Genomic DNA, 21118 nt, shown 5'->3' on the forward strand with positions numbered 1-21118 from the left:
TGGGGTAGAAAGAGTAAACACTTTGTCACCTGGAGAAATGACCCTTTTAACTAATTTAGGTTGGGACTTCACCATTTTTTCTGACTTTTTTTAAGTTTGACTGGCAATGGTTCGACTTCAGTTAATTCGTCCCTTAAAGTGTCAATGTATTGGGAACTGTTGCGGGCTTAATAGATGGAGTGTCAACCACTGCTCCTTTACTATTTTAAGGTCCCCTAATTTGTTCCCCATATAGTAACTCGAACGGGAGAAACCCACGACTCCTGGGGACATTCCTGATGGCAAAGAGTAACAAGTCTATGCTTTCAATCCCATCTGCTTCTGGTGTTCATACAGTATTTTTACATTGATTTGAAAGTTTGATGGAACCGTTCCAAGCAACCTTGATTGTGGGTGGTAAGCCGAAGATGTACAATGGTCCACACTGAGGTCTTCATCACCTGTCGCTAAGATTGCTCGTAAAATTGGTGCCCCTGGATCGGGATTGGATCTTTTTTAGGAAATGCCCCACTGAAGTAAAAGGTGCAAAAGATGTTTTGATTATTGTTTTTTTGAAGTGATGCTTTTTAAGGAAAAGCCTCAGGATAACGTGTACTGGTATCCAACTTGAGTAGAATTTGATTTTTCTTAGTCTTTTTGGTAATGGGCCCATTACTAATCCATGTCAATCTTTTTCAAATGGTGTAGAAAATACTGGGATGGGTTTAATGGGAGCTGTTGGTATACTTTCATTTGGTTTTCCATCATTTACAATATGACAAGATTTTTAGGTATTTTGACACATCCTTTCCTAAGTCCAGGCCAATAATAGTGTTGAGGAGCTTTTATATGTTTTCAGGGATTCCCCAATGTCCGAAAGGCCATCATGGGCAAGGGCAATATCGCTGGTCTGACTGAGGTGGGACTAACACTTGATGTATTTTGACCACGTGTCTAGATGGGCAAGCTCAGGGGGCCTATAGGCCTCATCAAAACCCCTTCATGATAATAAAACACGAAGGGTGTTAAAATCTTTACCTCAACTGCTGCATGATGAAGTTTAGTCAAAGATGGATCAGATTGTTGAACTGTAATGAGCTCATCCTTACTAATAGTCTTATTGTACAGATCTTCTGTGGGTATGAAGATATTAGAGGTGGTTTTAGATGAAGAGGGCCCATTCCGCACACTCTGTGACCGGGTGACAGCACAAGATGGGAAAAGATGAGGAATAGTTTCTTTAAGGTCAGTGGTGGAGTTGACAGGTAAGGGAGAGTCGACTGTCTTTATGTTAGGAACCACTAGATCTCCTACCAAGTCATTACCCAATAATAAATGAATGCCACACACAGGCATTGGGTCTTTCCTTATGGCTATTTGCACTTCCCCAGTAATCAAGGGACATTGGAGGTGCACTTTAGCTAAAGGATAGGAAGAATGGGATGAGAGATCCGAAATTAGAACACTCTCATTAGTAAATGCGGTAGATATATCAGGAATGACGTTAAACAGGAGGATAGATTGTGCTGCGCCCGTATCACGTAGTATACGAATAGGGAAAGAACGAGACCCCTCTATGATTGAAATTTTTCCCTCATAGGTGAATGAAGAGAAGAGATCCTGATGGGGCCTTTCCACATTGGTGTTTGCTATTGGTTTGGATTTGGGATCCAGGGAACTACTTTTAACAATTCGACACTTTGGGTGTTTACAACTCTGGATTGTATGGCCTGGGTTTTTACAGTAAGAACAAGTAAGCTTGGTTGCATCAGGGGGGGTAGGTGTGGGACCTTTCGACCTACCACTCACGTCCCCAAGGTTATCATCAGAGGAGGACCTAACATGCCGGAAAGTACCACGTTCTCTACGGCACAGTGACTCCACCAGCAAGGCGTACTCATCAGCCAGCTCAGCCGCACGCCCTAAATTAACCTCTCCACGCTCCTCCACATGCTTCAAGATATGAAATGGTATCTTGCTTTTCCACTCCTCCAGGACTACCAAATTTAACAAATCCTGAAATGTGGAGGTCTCTGTAACCTCTAACCACTTCTTAAAAAACCTAAGCTTTTCTTGAGCAAACTCAACAAAGGTGTGGGAAAATGGTTTGGTTAGTTTACGAAACTTCTGCCGGTATCCATCTGGCGTGATAGCATAAGAGGTGAGGATATTCTTTTTTACGTTATCATAGTCATCAGTCTGGTCTAAACAGTTATAAACTCTACGAGCCTTACCATATAATTTAGGAACTAACACTGACACCCACTGGTCCTTTGGCCACTCATTCTTCCCGGCTATTTTCTCAAAAGTCCTAAATGACCCGTCCATATCGGATTCATCAAACCCGGGAACAAGGGAAGAAGCAGTAGCAGGGTTAAAAGCAGCTAGTTTCTCTCTTAATGCCACTTCTTTTGATCTAAACTCCGATGTTAAGGTGACTTCTATCTCTCTTACCTGTAGTTCTTTTAGTCTAACCTCCTGCTCCAACTTGGCCCGTTCCATCATTTCCTCATGCTCCAACTTATGCTCCAAATTGGCCTGTTCCAACTTGGCCTGTTCCAACTTTTCTTCATGCTGCAACTTGGCCTGTTCCGACCTTTCTTCAGGCTCCAACTTGGCCTGCTGCTCCAACTTGGCCTGTTCCAACTTGGCTCGAGTTCTTTCATTTTGATTTGGAACTCGAACCTAGCTCGTTCTAGTTCCAAGGCGTCTATTCGTTGTGTTTTTTCTTGAGGGCTAGCCAGACCTGAAGCAACTTCTGAGTGAGGAGGGGTGGTGGATAGTGGTTGAAGTTTCTTGGACATGGGCGTTAATCTGTCAACAGCGGATTCTTTTAAAACTTCATGTTGAACCAGCACTTCAATCACATGATTTTTTAACATTTCCTTAGTCAGTTGCTGTGAAAATGGGATATTATAATAGTTGGCTATTTCTTTCCATTCTTTCTTCAGGATATTAACACGTAATTTAGCTACGGAAGGATTTTCAATAAAATCCTGGAGATCAAAACCTGAGGTGGCCATTGTTAAGAAAAATAGGATAAATTAACTAATGGTCCAAAGATAAGATAAGTGGATAACCCTAGAAATATCACGGCAGTGGATAACCAGAAAGTCCCGAAAACTAACCAAGTTATACCTAGGGAAATTACACTTATGATTATTGTTCTTCTGAGAAGATCCTTAGATAAGGATAAGAGACTTGAAAGAGGTAGGGCGTATTACGGCATTAATATAAAGATCCGGATTAACAACCTGATATACTTGAAAGAGGTAGGGCGTATTACGGCATTAATATAAAGATCCGGATTAACAACCCTGATAAATGGTATGATTGACCCTGAATGAGATATGAGAAGAACAATAATTGAGGCTTTATAATTATGGGGTCCTGGTAGAGCGGGGCGTCCCAAGATATCACTTCACCGTAAACTAGTGACTATGGAACAACCTACTCTGGAGTGAGGGTACGGCATTAAACAGATCCGGATTCTTCCCTACACTCGATAAGACTTACTACACGACTGCCACGTGTAATAACAGGTAAGCCTTATGACACTTGGAACCTAATATCCTACGTCTGTCACTCTTACTATACGATAATACCAATATATGCACACACATATGAAGGAAACTTTAAACTACCGTAAAGCAATTGTGAACAGAAGTGACTGGGAGGAATAATTAACACTGAGTAACAAGGGAGGAAGGAATATGGTACTTAAGGTCGTGTCCTGTCACGGTCGCCATTTGTTACGAGTTGGGGATTTAGAATATAGTTATACGTCTACCCAGATCCCAACAGGTAACAACAATAAAAAAAAACAAAGACAATCGGACTATAAAAGGGTAGACAAAGGATGCGAGTTTTCGTTGTATATAATAGAGTACCATAAATCCCTTAACAAAACATTCAGCTTATAAATTACCCTTAACCAAACTTAACCTAAACATTAACAGTATATACATATTAATAAACATAAAACAATCTCGAAGCAAGTGGACGTGGGGGAGTTAATACAACATATAAGTACTTAAGTGAGGAGCTGAGATGGCTGACGAGTAAGGCTGAGTATTGTAGAAGACGGTAGGTAGTCACTGCACGTAGGTTTAGAGGATAGATGATCCTGTGGTCACTTCCCAGAGCCAAGTTCTCTCTCCTCGAATTGGAGCTGACAAAGAAGACTGAGGAGGTGACGCAACAACCAGGATAGGGAGAAGGGAAACCTCGGAGTGGTAACTAAGACGAGTCATACTCGTGTCTCGTCCCTAGATGGCGTTGCTCGTGGTGGTGGGTAGGTAGATCAGGACACTAGATGGCGTGCTTCGTAGTGCTGGGTGGAGGGGTTCGTAACACTGTGAATCTAACTTTAATTGTACTTGTACATACCTATACCTCTGCCTGTACTTGTACCTGTACCGTACTTGTACTTGAACCTGCCCCTGCACCTCTACCTGTATATGCACCTGCTCTTGTACCTCTATCTGTTCCTCACCCTGTACCTGTACATATAATATTTTTTCAAATTTGTAAATAAATCAATACAACAAACACCATAATATCAACCAGGAAAACACTGCAGTCGTCCATCAATTCAGAGGATATGTTCCTGGTTTTCTCTCGTGTGCTTATATCCCGTTTTCTGTTATGATATTTTTTTCATTAGTTGAAAACGATGTTTCCTGCCAGTAATCTAACAAGATGACACAGGGCTGCTGACGCTGAACAACTCTTACCATTGGATCATTTTTGTAAGTCTGTGTTGAAAGTGAAAATATCTATAATTTAGTGATGGTGAGTTTCCCGTTTTCTCTTTCTATCACCAATTTAATTTTATTTTTAATCTCTGTCTGTCTCTCTGTCTTTCGCTTTCGTGTGTTCATCTCTTTTATACATCATGAATCTCTCATTGCATAGAGAGAGATAAATTGATAAAGGATCTTGGTAAACTATTACATAAGACTGACAATAAGTAGATGATATATATATATATATATATATATATATATATATATATATATATATATATATATATATATATATATATATATATATATATATATATTTATAGGTAGTAGGTAGTAGGCAGCTATCAAACAGGGAGGTACTACCGCCTGGGAAGATATTGGAAGCATAATGTATTGTCTAATGGTAGACCCTGCTGCCATATGGCATCACGAAAATTGTGACCAAGTCCCAGGTTGCTGATCTGACTTTCTGCCTCATTTACACTTAATTGCAGGGTCTCAATTGTTTCTCTTACTTTGACAACACAATATACATACAGTATTTCTCACTCTTGATATTTTTTTCATTTTTTCAAAATTTATTTATGGCTCATTATTATTATTATTTATAATTTTTATTAATCGTTATAATTGTTATGTATTTTTATTAATTTTATTATTATTATTATTATTGTTATTATTATTATTATTATTATTATTATTATTATTATTATTATTATTATTATTATTATTATTGTTGTTGTTTTATTATACTTTCGCCCCCAAGGCCTTGATGTGGGTCATTAAAAATGACCTGTGCCTGAGTGGGTTAATGACCGTAAAAAAAAAAAAAAAAAAAATTATATATATATATATATATATATATATATATATATATATATATATATATATATATATATATATATATATATATATATATATATATATATATATATATACATATCATGTAAATCCACAATGAAAACGTGGATAAGTTAAATCTTGACAAAACCACACAGGGAAAGGGAAGCACTAGATAGATGGATGGATGGCTATATAATTAAACTGAAAATGCAACAGATGTTTTCGGCCAATCAAGGTAGAGCTTTTTGTTTATATTGGAAATTCATTCATATATGGTCAAATGTGTTGTTTTATTTAAGACGTTGTTTACCATCAGTATACCTAAAATAGGGTTGCCATACCTCCATATTTCATGTCCCCCTTATTGGTCCCTAAACCTCTGTCCAGGAGGAATTTTTTAAATATCTTAAAATATCTTGGATTTTGTCTTTATCACTTTTCCCCTACAGTTTTCGATGCGAAATTGATAATGATACAAAATTATGGATGAAATATTAATTGGTGCTTGGGAAAGAGAAAGTGTGTGTGTGTGTGTGTGTGTGTGTGTGTGTGTGTGTGTTGATTATTGATCCAGGACTTGTCTAGTTCGTTGCACAGCTCAGTTTTCGTCCTGCACAGCTAATTTGTTTCCAAAGCCTCGTCCCCCTAGCTCAGCCATGGCGCTAATTTCAGTGTATTTTCGGAGTCCTTACTGTGTACAGTAACGTTTTTTTATTAGATCTTTATTTAATATTTATTTTGTTATCCCTAAACACAATAACTAAAAGAATGTGTAAAATCACTGGAAAATTAAAGACAAACTTCATGTGTTTTCGAAATGGTAGAGAAAAATGTGAAACTGGGTGCTTGGTATGTGGACCTGGTGCTTACATCTCTGTGGCGAATAAAGTCGCAAATGATTTACAAACAAGTACAAGAAAGCAGTTCGAGGAGAGAGTTCATCAGCAAACTTGGCAGATTATTTTGTAAACCCAGGCACCAAATCAGAGGATGCTTTTACTGCACCATTATAAAAGATTATATAACAATAAATCGTGAGTTAGTTGATACTGATACTACCCCCCCCCCCCCTCTCGGTGGAGTGTCCTTTTTTATTAAAGTTCAAGTAACCTTAAGTAAAGTAGATTAGGTTAGGTTAGGTTTTCTGTGAAACTATTCATTTACATGTATTATGATGAAGTACTGTACATTATCGTCCATGGCTAATCATAAATTTCCAATACAACGAGATGCGTAGAAGTTCTCGCTAAAAGACAATTATTCCTATTTAGCGTAAGAGAGAGAGAGAGAGAGAGAGAGAGAGAGATAGATAGATAGATAGATAGATAGATAGATAGATAGATAGATAGATAGATAGATAGCTATAAGAATAATAAGAAAATAAGGAGTCTGCAATAGGCCGGTTGGCCCGTGCATGACAGCTCCTGTCGAGTTACAACCACTTTCCATGAATCTATCTAGCCTCCTTTTAAAACTGTCCAGCGTCCCAGCACTTACTATACAGATATAAATAGATTTGGGAGACCTGATTGATATATAGATAAAAATATAGGATAAACAGATATAGATAGATAAATAGATTACGTCCTCACAGATGATAAGTAACATCGATTCTATTAAGTAACAAAAACGGTTCAATTTACGTCGACACAACAAAACACCTACAACAACAGCAGGTCATAAGCAGTACAGGATAACAGAAAACGTGGAGCGGTAAACTAATGTAATTTTCATGAAACGGTGTGAGTTTTTATATTAAATATGGTCTCTTATATTCAGAACAATTTGCTTAAAAAATGGAGTGGTTCCCAAACTCAGGGGCGCCAGGTAAGTAGAGTGGGAGGGAGTGAGGGAGTAAAAAAAATAAAAAATAAAGACCTTTTTTCTTTAATAGGACATTTTCAATAAAAGTGTAATATTTTTTTTTGTCTTAGTATATTTCAATTTCCTCATGAACGAATATATGGATATAATAATTACGAATTACTTGATCCTGAAAGTAATAAAAACACGATTACAAGATGTAAGGTTAATCAAAAGTTTGTTAAAAAGATTGTTAAACGCTAAAGGGAGAGGCGCCACATGGAAAAGCTTGGCAGGCAGGTAGGTAGGTAGGTAGGATATTTTTTTTTGTAATTATCAACATTATCTTATTTTCCTTGACCATTGACAGACTGATTGATTTTTTCCTCCACATCCGCTCAGACCCGTTTACTAACACACTACACAGATCACTTGATGATTAGGTTAGGTTAGGTTAGGTTAGGTTAGGTTAGATTAGGTTAGGTTAGGTTGGTATTATATTAGGTCAGGTTAACGTTAAGATGTTTAATCATCAGGTTAAATAAGGTGGGGTGCCTGATCTTCAGGTGATTCGTATATACTCTGCCAAACATGTAAATTTAACCTGCACTTTATGATAAAAATAAGTCATATAAGAAAACTCACAACATTACATTAGGGACAAAGTCTTAATGTGTCAAACTCTGGTATTAACATTAAATATAGGTCTACATGGTGATCCATTTAATAGGTCTACAGGGTCATCCAGATAATAGGCCTACCCATTTAGCTTCTAATAGGAAAATTTCAATCATTTTTTTTCTCTTTGGTAATGAGGAACCTATTAAGAAATTCCCAGCTAAATTTTAGTCTTACCTTAAAAGAATATTGGAATCACCTGAACATTAGCCGCAACTTTTTCTTCTTGTTATTAACCGACCAAACCATAACACAACTTAACCTGATATAATTTAAGACTACTTAAAATAAACTAAAATATTCTGAACTAAACTTACCTAACCTAACCTAACCTTACCTTATCTAACCTAACCTAACCTAAGCTAACCTAACCTAAGCTAACCTAACCTAACCTAAGCTAAGCTAACCTAACCTAACCTAACCGAACATAGTTTAAAATAATCTAATCTTCATATGATCCGAATAAATGTATGTTTAAATACTTTATATTTAATTATTTATAATTAAATTATTATATTGAACAATACATATAATTATAATCAATGTTAAATCAACAGAAGCATTGTGATTGGCTGAATGGTGCATGACGTCATGAGTGAGGTCATTGATTTCCCAGACTATGAGTGAATGGGAGGAGAGGAACAAAGGAGGGGATGGAGAGGGGAGAAAAGGGGTAAGAAAAGGAGGGAAGCTGGAGGGAAGGAGGGAGGGAGGGAGGTAAATTGGGAGGGAGAAGAGGTAAGGTGGAGAGGGATTGGAGGAAATGGGAGGATGAGTCCAACTCCCACCGTGATAATGTCAGACTGAGGATCAACAGTGACGTGTCTATTTATATACTCGCCAGTGGCAGCGGAATCTCATACACCCTTGACATTGGAAGAAGAAGACTCATGTTGGTGACGGCGCGAGAAAAAGTAGGTCTTATTGTCTTATAATACTTTCTTTGTAGCTGGTCTATGTGTATAAATTATTTGTATTTGTTTATCAATGTATTTGTTTTGTAATACTAATAATAATAATAATAATAATAATAATTAACGGTTTAATAATAAATACAGCAGCCATAAGCTGAAAATATACAAAGACATAAGTGGCATATATTACATAATAACATGGGGGAGACGGTCGCTTAACAAGGAATTTCCTCACAACTACAGTACAAAAAGGAGACTGGCAAAGAGTGAACACACACATTATCTAACAGTTGTTGAGGATTTTATAGCGGTTGAAATGGGGCTGTTCTTGTGGCGGGTAGCGTGGGCTGGATGTGGGCTGCACAGTTCACGAACAGATCTCAGATGTTAGTAGATGGCGTTGGGGAGGATGTTGTAGTAGTTTTGTCCTAAACTGACTGATAAGGTCATGGTGATGATCAGAGAGATTTAAGAAGGTCAGTATACTGACTGCCTCTTTTCCACTCTCAGACGTAGGAGCTCTCAAGGGGACGACGGAGAATATGGAAACGATAACGGGAAGATTTGGCGGTTGTATTGATATGTGCTTCCCAGTTCAGTTTCTTATTTACTATACTGACACCGACAAACTTAATGGCGTGTGTGTGTGTGTGTGTGTGTGTGCTTTGGCATAAGTAAAAGTGTTAAAATACCATTTTACTTACATTACAATGTTAATGATAATCGTCATTTAAGCTTTAATTAAGACACACTGTGTGTTGTAACACAGAATATATTTTGTCCATGCAAGGACGGATGCACGCACGCATGCGCAGACACACACGCACACACAGTATGAATGTCATCATATACCATAATGAAAGGAACATGATAGTGTCGACAGTCTACCCTGTTGAACTGTCAATACACAATAAGGAAAGCCAGGCGCCACAATGGTCAGAGATAGACAGATCACACGAGCACTCTGCCATGTGTTATGTAACCTCTTCAGGTATGTAGATGCAGTAAAAGAAGCGAGAAAGAGAGAGGGAGGATGACACAGATATTGATAATCTTTCTCATGCGATCTCGTCATTGTGAATCGATATATAGCGGTCATAATAATAATAATAATAATAATAATAATAATAATAATAATAACAACAACAAATATAATAATACCACCATCATACACATAAAAATAATTAATGTACAGTTTCAAAACCCGTAACAGTCTCCCGTGATAGTTCACACCACGTAGAAAACAACATATTGTGGGTGGTGGTCATGGCTCTAGGGACATGTTGCAACGCCACCAGGTAATTCTGCGATAAAATCATCACTACAAGGACAAGATGAGTGAGAGCAGCACGTAAAACTTTATTCAAGAGAGCTAGGTGTGGCTGTATGTGCTAAATGGGTATAATCTCTGTTTAAACTTTAAATAGGGATAACGTGTTAGTTTTATTGCTATAACTTAATGGAAATAAATTCCTCTTTGGTAAAAATTTTTGTGTTGGGTTAAGTATGATTAGGTTACGGTACGTTACCTTACGTTACGTTTTCTATAAAACTTCATTTACATATACGGTAATGTGATGAGCTACACAGGTAATGGGCAGCTATCAGATAGGGAGGTACTACGCCTGGAAGATATTGGAAGCATAATGTGCTGTCTAATGGCAGACCCAGGTGCAATAACAATAATAATAATAATAATAATAATAATAATAATAATAATAATAATAATAATAATAATAATAATAATAACAATAATAATAATAATAATAATAATAATAATAATAATAATAATAATAATGATAAATAGTTATAGCAATAATAGCAACAGTTTTGATAATTATGATCCTGGAGTTGCAAATAACATGGAAAATAAAGCAATTTCTCTTCTTCATTTTCTGATAATTGTTTTATATTTTCTTAGCTCTGCAATGTACACCTCTGGCAGCATCCGAATATTGTTCAGTTGATTATATTTTTCACACACACGTCATCATCAATTATTTGAAGATCGATATGTTGGGTGTTACAGACCTCACCAGCAATGTTGTCTGGAAATCACTCGGTAATATTTCAATAAAATCTCTATTACCAGTCATTCACTCCCTGCTCTAGCCACTTGTGTCCCCTCTGTGCTGAATAAAATCGTCGAACGTTAGCCAAATGAAATACTAAAGTGACGTCCCCGTGGTGAAAGGGTTAAATATAAAATCCCTTTCTCATCATCATAAATGAATGATGTTGTAAACTTTCAAAGCAATTGTTGCCGACAAAAATTTGATGCGTCATTATAATTTACTCTAAGTTCTTACAAAAACAGTCTTCTTGCGGTCATTTACTCGATAATCATTGTTTTAAACTTCCAAGTAAGTCTGCATGAAAATACACTATTGGCATGAGACTGGATCATGTGTGTCAGGGCTACAGTGTCACTGCCTGTAGGCTGAGGTGAAGTGCATATACTTTGTTCACATCGTCCCTGGTCATCACACCAACTCTTCTTCCTCGCTCGCTATCTTACTTTCTATTAGTGCAATATAGAAACTAAGACTTTAGAACGGTACTTAAAGATTTTCGCTGTTGGAATGGCCTGAAGGTGAAAGTGAACCCAATGGGCCTGACAGACTGTTAGAGGCAGTGGTGACACAGAACACTGTAGATGAATCATTTATTCGACAAACAAGGAGGCAGCGTGAACGCGGTCTACCGTCTTCAGTCCCCTAACTGTCAAGTTAGGTCCCATGAAATACCAAGTTAGACACAGTAGACCCAAAGCTACGGGAGTAATTAGAGAAGTTAGTTCACCAGACAGTTAGACCCCGAATAGATCAAGATCGTAAATAGTGAATTTCTTGCCTTGACTATGAAAGACTTACTGCTGCCTTAAAACTAGCACTGTGTGATCTCTTTGGAGGAAGTGTAAGGGGACAAGAATGCCCTCCATACGTTGTTGTCAAAAATTACCCAACTGATAAACAAACATGGCTCCAGTGAAGCGCAGTGAGTATATATGTTTTACAGCTCCTGCTCTGTACTGCTTAAGCAGGCAAGTGAAGAACATAATAGAAACCCAAGCGTACTGTAGGTTTGTACTACGTGCTGCTTCCCGACGGTCGTCTTCAGAAGGTGGCTTACACTGTCAACGGCGACTCCGGCTACGTGGCCGAGGTGACCTACGAGGGTGAGGCCCAGTACCCTGCAGCCCAGCCCTCCTACACCCCAGCTCTCCTACACAACTTATAAACCAGGCTCGGGGAACACCAAGATGGATGATAAAGGATAATCTATTAACTTCTTCATAGAATAAATATGATATGAAACACTTTCTTTCTTTGCTCTCCCAAAAAGACAAGAATAAAATTCCATTACAAATCTGTAACGTTTACACCTGTTCAATACACCTCAGAGCTGACCAAATTGTTCACCTTTATAGATCAAACACCAAATGAACACAATTCTTCAATAAAATAGTTTAACAAGTATAAATAAAGGAAAATATACTAATATATATTATACCCATCGATCCAATTAAAGCAGTAAGAGCAAACCTGACACTATAGGCCGGGAGCATGTTGGTGAGTTTAGAAAGTGTGTAAACTAAATACTTGTTTCAATCATAACAATAAGCCGACAATGAGCTCGACTATCTTCACTTTTCTAACTATAAAATCCCCTTTGCAGCTAAAAGAATTGTGAGTACCTCTTGCGCAAACAGGCAACCCTTAGGACGAGAAGCCAGTAATGTATTTACTCGGCCGCCGCACCTCTGGTAGACTGTAAAAACTTACGAATCTAAAGGGAAGAAGTTACCATAAAAACTGAATCTGAAGGTTAATGAGGTGTGAGCATCTGTAAGTGAGGCAGAAGCTCCCTTAAAAATAATTCTCCTCGAAAAGATGAAATATTCCATGATCAATAAACACACAAATGGTTGCGTTACGTCTGTAGCAGAATTTCATCCGTGTATAATTTTAGTCTATGATTGGCGTATGATTAACACTTACTGTAAGTGTCTCACAGTTTCTCTCTGCCTCTCACGCCGATAACCTCCTCAACTTCATGACCTTGTTCTGGCTGGTGAACATAAACACATATCTGTGTAATGCAAAAACAGCTGAATCACAATAGAGTTATAACCGCATGCGAATATTCTGCAATCGTAAACTTAGAACAATATCTGTATAAGAGAATATCAAGCGTAACTCTTCTTTGTCAAGGTTATTACGTCACAGGTGTTGACTGAGGCCCCGAGTATATAAGATGGTACTACACCACAATGATCATCAGTCTGAGTCTTCTTCCTCACAAAACAACAAACATGTCTCTTAAGGTATCATGGCAGTCATTAAGCAGCGCCATGAATGTTTATATAATCCTTGTTTATTTTTGGAAAATATAGCTTTTATTTCAGTTATAAACTATAGAAAATATATCATACAACCATAAAATTTTCAGACCGCCCTATCATGAACTCTCAGTAATAGAAAATAATAATGATAAAAACTTTCACAGTTCGTGCTCGTGTTGTGTGTTGTGAGGATGGCAGTGGCGCGCCCCCAGAATCACCCCAGACAGTACTATGGCTCCCCAGGTTCTGACGTGAGTAGTGCCACCTGTCTGTGTCAACACTCCCAACAAACTATAGTGGCTGACACCAGTATAATATTAACATGTGTATAACTGGTCAACCTGACCATGGTGACTTTAGTGAGACAGCAAATGTCCACATTTTATTATTATTGTTGCAGACTCCTGCTCAGTACAACTTCAACTGGCAAGTAAAGGATGACCCCTCCGGCAATGATTTCGGCCACGAAGAGTCCCGTGACGGCGACAACACCCAGGGCTCCTACTACGTGTTACTTCCCGACGGTCGTCTACAAAGAGTCACCTACACTGTTAATGGAGACTCCGGTTACGTGGCCGAGGTCATCTACGAGGGTGAGGCCCAGTTCCCTACATACCAGTCGTCCTACACCCCAACTCCTGCCTACGGCTAAGAATTGATGAATTCATAATATTTATTATAACATAATCAATTATTATTTGTAAAATAAATTTCTGCAAAGATATTTCCTTTTTCCTAAACCCTGAGACAGGAGAAAACATGGCATCTTGTTAATGTTGTCTTGCACAGTATATTTCTCCTCCTAAAACATTAACCGTAATATATAAAAGAAACTTTAGATCTACAACATATAGAGCCACATAAAAGTATACTAGAGATCACTGGAGTGTTAAGGGATCACTTGAAGATCGAATATTAATACGACATTATTTTTGTGTCTAATTTTGTACAGGAGACGTTAATGTTGTTTGTGTGGGAGTACATACAGGTATAGCGTTAATAGTGTTAGTGTGTAGAAAAGAAACATTTCTAGTAAGTCTACTGTATAAGAGACAATAATAATTGCATAGGAGATAACAGGACACGTTGATTTTGTGTCTATCAATGTATGAGACGTAATACTGTGACAATGAGTTTAAAGAAATTAATAGTCTTTCCTTTTATATACAGAAGCATCCAGGTGTGTTATTACACCCCTACCGTGTTTCCCTTGCTCATGTGGCGCTGTCGCACTACTCGTGTGGCCACGGAACTGATAGGGCCTTGCGAATTTGGCACATGAACAAGGAAGACACGGTTGGGGTGTAACAACATAATGTACATGAGGTGTTAACAGTACTTTATGGGGACCTATTATGGTGTTATGTAACCAAAACAATTTTGCTCCATATCAATATTGAATGATAAACGAGTCTCTTTGAAATAATTGCCCGTTAAGGACAGTGTGAACACACACTGTATACCATGCCTTCGGTGTACTACAGGCAGCATTGCTACATTATACTTTCCCTCCTTTACTTTTCAAATTACTTAGTTGGGTGAACCAGTGATGTATTCACTCCATCTTTGCACCCTATTTACATAAACATAGTATCACGTATTAGAAACTTCTGTCAACAGTTTCAGGTTTACTCAGAACGTCCAAAAAATATTTAGTGAAATAATGTATGTCAGATGTTAACTAGAAATTCCCCTCGCGAATAAGTTGCAGTGGGTTCCCAGAGAATTTAAGTATCGGAAAAGGAAATAGTCAGTAAATTTTAGATATCAGATACGAGGAGGGTAGTTAACATGCTTATAATAAATCTTAATACTAATAAATATCAAATTACAACACCTGGATTGGCTAGGTAATGACAAGACGCCGGTCCTATGCCAGGTAAAACCGAACACACAAGATTTTAAAGTAGTAAATGGCAAAACAGATACAAGAATACGAGCACTCTGGTGGTCCTGTATAATGGCGCTCAAAAAAGTACGTAAGTAAGGATCTCGGACCTTATATCACTAATAAATAAAGCCTAATGATAAAGGTTCACTGGCAAAATCATGTAAGTCACATTATGAGCTCACAAGTAGCACGCGAGGCTGAAAAGATCACTTTGATAATAGTGGTGAAATACACAATGATCACATAGCCGTAAGGTAGCAGATACGAGGCTGAAACTTGCGCTGAGGAAGACGAACTTTTCAAACACTGGCTGTTGAAGAGGGAATGAGTGCTTGAACAGCAGCTGGACAAGGCTTATATGGACTCGACTCACGAAAAACCGTGGGCTTATGACAGCACTTCTGTTATATGCGACGTTGGTTGGTTGATGAGCTACTCTAGTGGCTATTATTATAACTAATTCTCCTGATGTTATCTAAGTACTCGATGGTCGAAAGAAAGCGATAACATGACAAGTTTTACTTGAGATCAAAACCATTCGAATTATCCTACACATGGTGTATTGAGGTAAAATTAGTTTATGAAGCCCAGCTGTGGATATCGTTCACTATATACGAGTATTTTGGTTAGCGAAGAGAAATTGCGGCCGACAATGAGCTCGATTATCTACACTTTACAATCGAAAAAAGTCCTTTCACTTCTGGAAGGACTGTACGAACAACTTCTGGGCGAATAAGTACTTCTTCGAACGGGAACCCAGTTGTATTCACTCGGCCGCTGCACCTCTGATAGAATACACGAACTTGAGTACACAAAGGGAAGACGTTTCCATAAAAACTGACTCTGAAGGTTGTGAGGATCGGCAAGTTAGGCAGAAGTGTCCTTAAAACCCACATCCTACGAAAAATAATTATTCAGTGATCAATAAACCCACAATTAGTTGAACTAGTTACATCACTAGAAGAATCTCGTCATGTATAAATGCAATCCATGATTGGTGTATGGTTCAGTGTCTCACTGCTTTGCTCGATAAACACCTTCCCTCTGTTTTGTTTTTCTCTCTCATCGTCTCTTCATTTTCTTCGGCCTTGTGCTGACCAGACAAAATCAACACAGCTTTGTTTAATGTAAAAATAGCTGAATTACAGAAGAATTCAAAACCAAGAGCGCATAAGCGCAGGTGTTGACTGAGGCCCCGAGTATATAAGACTAGCGAGCGTGACTCTGAGTGAGTTAACAGAATGACGACCCGAACGGGAGAGAGATGAATCGGATGAGAATAATGAGAGTAACCAGAATAATCTGAAGAATGTGACCCCCTGGACGGGACTGCAGGGCCTTTATATGGGGGAGAAACAGTGGGCGTTTGACCATTGCCAATTAACACTAAACTGGTTAGATCTGGACAGCTGTGTTTGCCCAGGTGCGTGGTCATGCCCGGGTGTGTCTTGGTTTGGTGTGGTTTCCTTAACACGGTTATATCATAGGATTACTCAAGTACTTAGGCCGGGGTCAGGTCCCTTGGGTCGTGACCCAGGGTGTGTCAACCTGGAATGTGAGGGTACCACAAGGCCTGTAGCACTCACTGTTATATGTGTTGTAATTCTCTGGGCTGTAAGCTGTGGTCTGATAATCAATCATTACACGTTCAAAGTTTGTATAGGAGTTAACCGGACAAGTTAATTATGTGTCTATTGGTGTATGAGCTGCGTTAAGAGTATGTTCAAAAGTTTAAAGGAGAATTTGATAGTGTTTCTCTGCATGTACAGAACACTAGATGTTAACAGTATTTTTATAGGTATGTCGACGGAAAGAAGTCCTTAACAGTGAGTTATGTTCCCAAAATATCAAAATTTGTCATATCAGCAATAAACGATAAATGCGTCTCTTAGGGATGATTACCCGATAGGTTCAGAATAAGCACCACACTGTAGAGTATACTAAACCTTCGGTAAACAAAAGGCAGTATGGCCACAGTGCACTCACCGGCCTTTACACCCCAAATTGTTCAGTTGGGTGCATTGCAGTGACCTGGGTTCGAGCAAGCGGCTCCTATGACAGGAGGAAAACGCTACATCAACTCCACCTTCGCGATAAAATAACATATAGTAACAACTAACAGGAAGACACACAGCAATGTATTCAGGAGACATCAGTACATTATGTAGTGAACATATGTACGTGTAACACGGGTCGGTAATGTACCCCAAGTGGGGCGGGTAACCGCCTGCACTTCACATAAGAACATAAGAACATAAGAATGGAGGAAACTGCAGCGGGCCTATTGGCCCATACTGGGCAGTCCCGTTTACACCCAACCCCTATTGCTCATATGAGCATCCAACCTATGTTTGAAGCAATTCAGCGTATTCGAGTTAATGATGATATTTGGTAACTTGTTCCATTCATCCACTACTCTGTTCCCAAACCAGTGTTTACCTATTTCACGCCTAAATCTAAATTTGTCTAATTTAAAACCATTGTTACGAGTTCGCTCCTGGTTGGATAATTTGAGTACCTTTGTAATGTCCCCTTTGTTTAGCCCTGCCTTCCACTTATACACCTCTATCAGGTCGCCCCTCGCTCTACGTCTCTCAAGGGAGTGCAAATTAAGATGCTTTAACCTGTCTCTATACTCAAGGTTCCTAATGCCCGGGATTAGTCTTGTCATTCTCCTCTGAATTCTTTCCAAGGTTTCTATATCCATTCTGTAATACGGTGACCAGAACTGAACTGCGTAATCCAGGTGTGGTCTCACAAGAGCAAGATACAGTTTTAGGATGACCTCGCTAGTCTTGTAACTAACACTCCTTTGTATGAACCCAAGTACTTTATTAGCCTTGTTACGAGCAAAAACACATTGTTTACTTGGCTTAAGGTTCCTACTTATCATTACTCCTAAATCACTCTCGCAGTCGGATTTCTCTATGGCATCGTTGTTCATCTGTTATCTGGTTTCTCTGTTTACGTCTCCTATACTGAGTACTTTACATTTGTCTCCGTTGAATTTCATCTGCCATTTTTCAGACCATTCGAAAAATTTGTTTAGATCTTCCTGTAGTTTTGTCGAGTCCTCGTCAGATTTGATAACACGTCCTATTTTAGTGCTCTCAGCAAATTTACTTATGTTGCTGTCTATGCCGATATCTATGTCGTTTATGTATATAATAAACAATAAAGGTCCAAGTGAGCGGGACACCGGAGTTACTGGTGTTTCTCTAGGAGCCCATTCACCCAGCCTCACCTCGGTGTGGCGAACATGCGCATTAAACATACGCAGCCGCGGAGGTTTCAGAAATTGGTCAAAAGTTCGACAAAAGTACGTGTACCCCGGGTCGAGTATGTACCCCAGGTTGGGCGCCCACATACCTGCACTCTGCACAGAGAGGTGTAAAAGTGAACATTATGAGTAAAGGTAATACGGGATGCAACCATCCAGTCTTAAGGTATCTTTAATACGAGAACTATCAGCCCATGACCTCTGACCTTTCCAGTTAATCTCTGACCTTCAGAACACTTTCAGATGTAAACCGTTATTATGTAGAGTCTCATTATGTAATTACCATGTCAGGACGTTTCAGTCACAGGTGTTTCTGCCTCATCGTCCTCTACTAAGCTCTTTCATCCTAGACGTACGGGTATTAGCCTGTTATGTGTCAACTTAACTCATCAATCTTGAATGTTTTCAACTCTTTATCTTCGAATATAATTGATTCGTTCAGAACAATATCTAATAAACATATTTTTTTTCCATTCTCTAGGAGCGTAGTGGGTATTATTCATTAAACTAATTCCTCGTACGTTACCTAAGACTTGGTGGCCGAAGGATCACAATACCATGACACGTTTTACTTGATGTCAGAATAATTCAGATTATCTTACACATGGCATAGTCTCACAAGCCCAACGGTGGGTATCGTTCACTGTACAGTATGCGAGGTGAACAGGAGGTATTTTGGCCGACAATGAGCTCAACTATCTTCATTTTCCTAATTATAAAATCCCTTTACAGATGGAAGTATTGTGAGAGCACCATTTGGGCCAACAAGCAACCCTAAGGACGGGAAGCGAGTAATGCCTTCACTCGGCCGCTGCACCTCTGGTAGAATGTACGAACTTACGTATATAAAGGGAAGAAGTTACCATAAAAACTGACCCTGAAGGTTAATGAGGAGGTGTGAGCATCTGTAAGCGAGGCAAAAGTGTCCTTAAAAATACTCGTCCTGGAAAACATTAAATACTGTATTCCAAGATCAATAAACTCACAATTAGTTGAACGAGTTACATCACTGGAATAATTTCATCATGTATAATGTTTAGTCGTGATAGGTGTATGGTTTACACTTAAATGTCTCACTGTTCTGCTCCATAAACACCTTCCCTCTGCTGTTTTTTCTCTCATCGACTCCTCAACTACTTCGGCCTTGTGCTTTCCTGTCCACATCAAGTTTTTCTTAATATAAAAATTGCTGAATAACTGTGGAATTCAAAATCACAAGCACAATTTTGCACTCGCTAATTTAGAACAATTATTTACATTACATGAAATGTCTCGGCACTATCAAACGTAACTCTTCTCTGTCAAGGTTATTACGTCACATGTGTTGACTGAGGCCCGGAGTATATAAGACGGTGTTACACCTCGATGATCATCATTCTGGGTCTTCTTCCTCACAAAACAACAAACATGTCTCTTAAGGTATCATGACAGTCATGAATCACCGGCATTAATTAATATATAATCCTTGTTTATCTGTGGAATATAAAGTTAACACTTAAGCCTTAAACTATTCAAAATATATCATAGAATACAACCCTAAAATGTCAGAACTTCCCCTGCATGAAATATCAATAAAAGAAAACAATAATCTTATAAACGTTCGCAGTTTGTGCTTGTGTTGTGTGCTGCAACGATGACAGTGGCGCGCCCCCAAAATCGCCCAAATGAGTACTATAGCTCCACAGGTCCTGACGTGAGTAGCGCCACCTGTCTGTGTCACAACCCTCTAAACACTTATGGATGACACCAACCAAATATTAAGCTTCATGTAAAACAGATCAACCTGGCCGTGGTGGCTCGAGTGAGACAGTAAATATACACCTTTCATTATTGTTGTTGCAGACTCCTGCTCAGTACAACTTCAACTGGCAAGTGAAAGATGACCCCTCCGGCAATGACTTCGGTCACGAAGAGTCCCGTGACGGCGGCAACACCCAGGGCTCCTACTACGTGTTGCTTCCCGACGGTCGCCTGCAAAGGGTCACCTACACTGTCAACGGCGACTCCGGCTACGTGGCCGAGGTGACCTACGAGGGTGAGGCCCAGTTCCCTACATACCAGTCCTCCTACACCCCAGCTCCTCGCTACGCTTAAGGATTCTTTAAGTGATAATATTTATTGTAACATAACCAACTAATATATGTAAAAAAAACATATATATATATATATTGATTTTTTTTCTCCAAATCCTTAGACAAGAGGAAGAAATTATATATTTTTTTAATGTTTCATGAACAATATAAAAACTTTGTTTGGTGAGACAAACTATATATCTGCAACATTTAGGGCCATATCTTAGTATACTGGAGATCACTGCAATGCTAAAAGATAAGTTGAAGATCGAATGGTAATACAACACTTTCCGAGCCGAAAATGATGGAGGTGACGTCAGTTTTGTGTTCACGTTACCCTATTTTTCACGTCCATCCTGACCAATTGTCCTACATGACCACCACTTCCATAACCGAAGAAAAACTACAGTATATGTGGTGGCTGTCAAAATGTGGGTAAACTATTTTAGTACAAAAATAGATATTACTGTAATATTTATTTGGCGTTGTTAAGTCCTTTTCATATATAATTTCATCTGTAAAAGGAAACGCAGAACAATATCTGAGACCAGCAAATGTTACAATG

At 38.7% G+C, this 21118-nt stretch overlaps 2 protein-coding genes across 2 annotated transcripts; both read left to right on the forward strand.

The window, feature by feature from the left end:
- Window positions 1–13250: 13250 nt before the first annotated feature.
- On the forward strand, window positions 13251–14034 carry LOC121877843 (pro-resilin-like). The gene is made up of 3 exons (XM_042383735.1): window positions 13251–13292; window positions 13475–13561; window positions 13711–14034. Exons 1-3 carry the CDS (start codon window positions 13281–13283, stop codon window positions 13960–13962), a joined length of 351 nt encoding a protein of 116 aa, XP_042239669.1. The 5' UTR covers window positions 13251–13280; the 3' UTR covers window positions 13963–14034.
- Window positions 14035–19866: 5832 nt separating this feature from the next.
- Window positions 19867–20645, forward strand: LOC121877876 (pro-resilin-like). Its single transcript, XM_042383807.1, has 3 exons — window positions 19867–19900; window positions 20088–20174; window positions 20324–20645. Exons 1-3 carry the CDS (start codon window positions 19889–19891, stop codon window positions 20573–20575), a joined length of 351 nt encoding a protein of 116 aa, XP_042239741.1. The 5' UTR covers window positions 19867–19888; the 3' UTR covers window positions 20576–20645.
- Window positions 20646–21118: the final 473 nt, after the last annotated feature.

This window comes from Homarus americanus, unplaced genomic scaffold, assembly GCF_018991925.1.
Source record: "Homarus americanus isolate GMGI-L3 unplaced genomic scaffold, GMGI_Hamer_2.0 scaffold24523, whole genome shotgun sequence".
NCBI lineage: Eukaryota > Metazoa > Arthropoda > Malacostraca > Decapoda > Nephropidae > Homarus > Homarus americanus.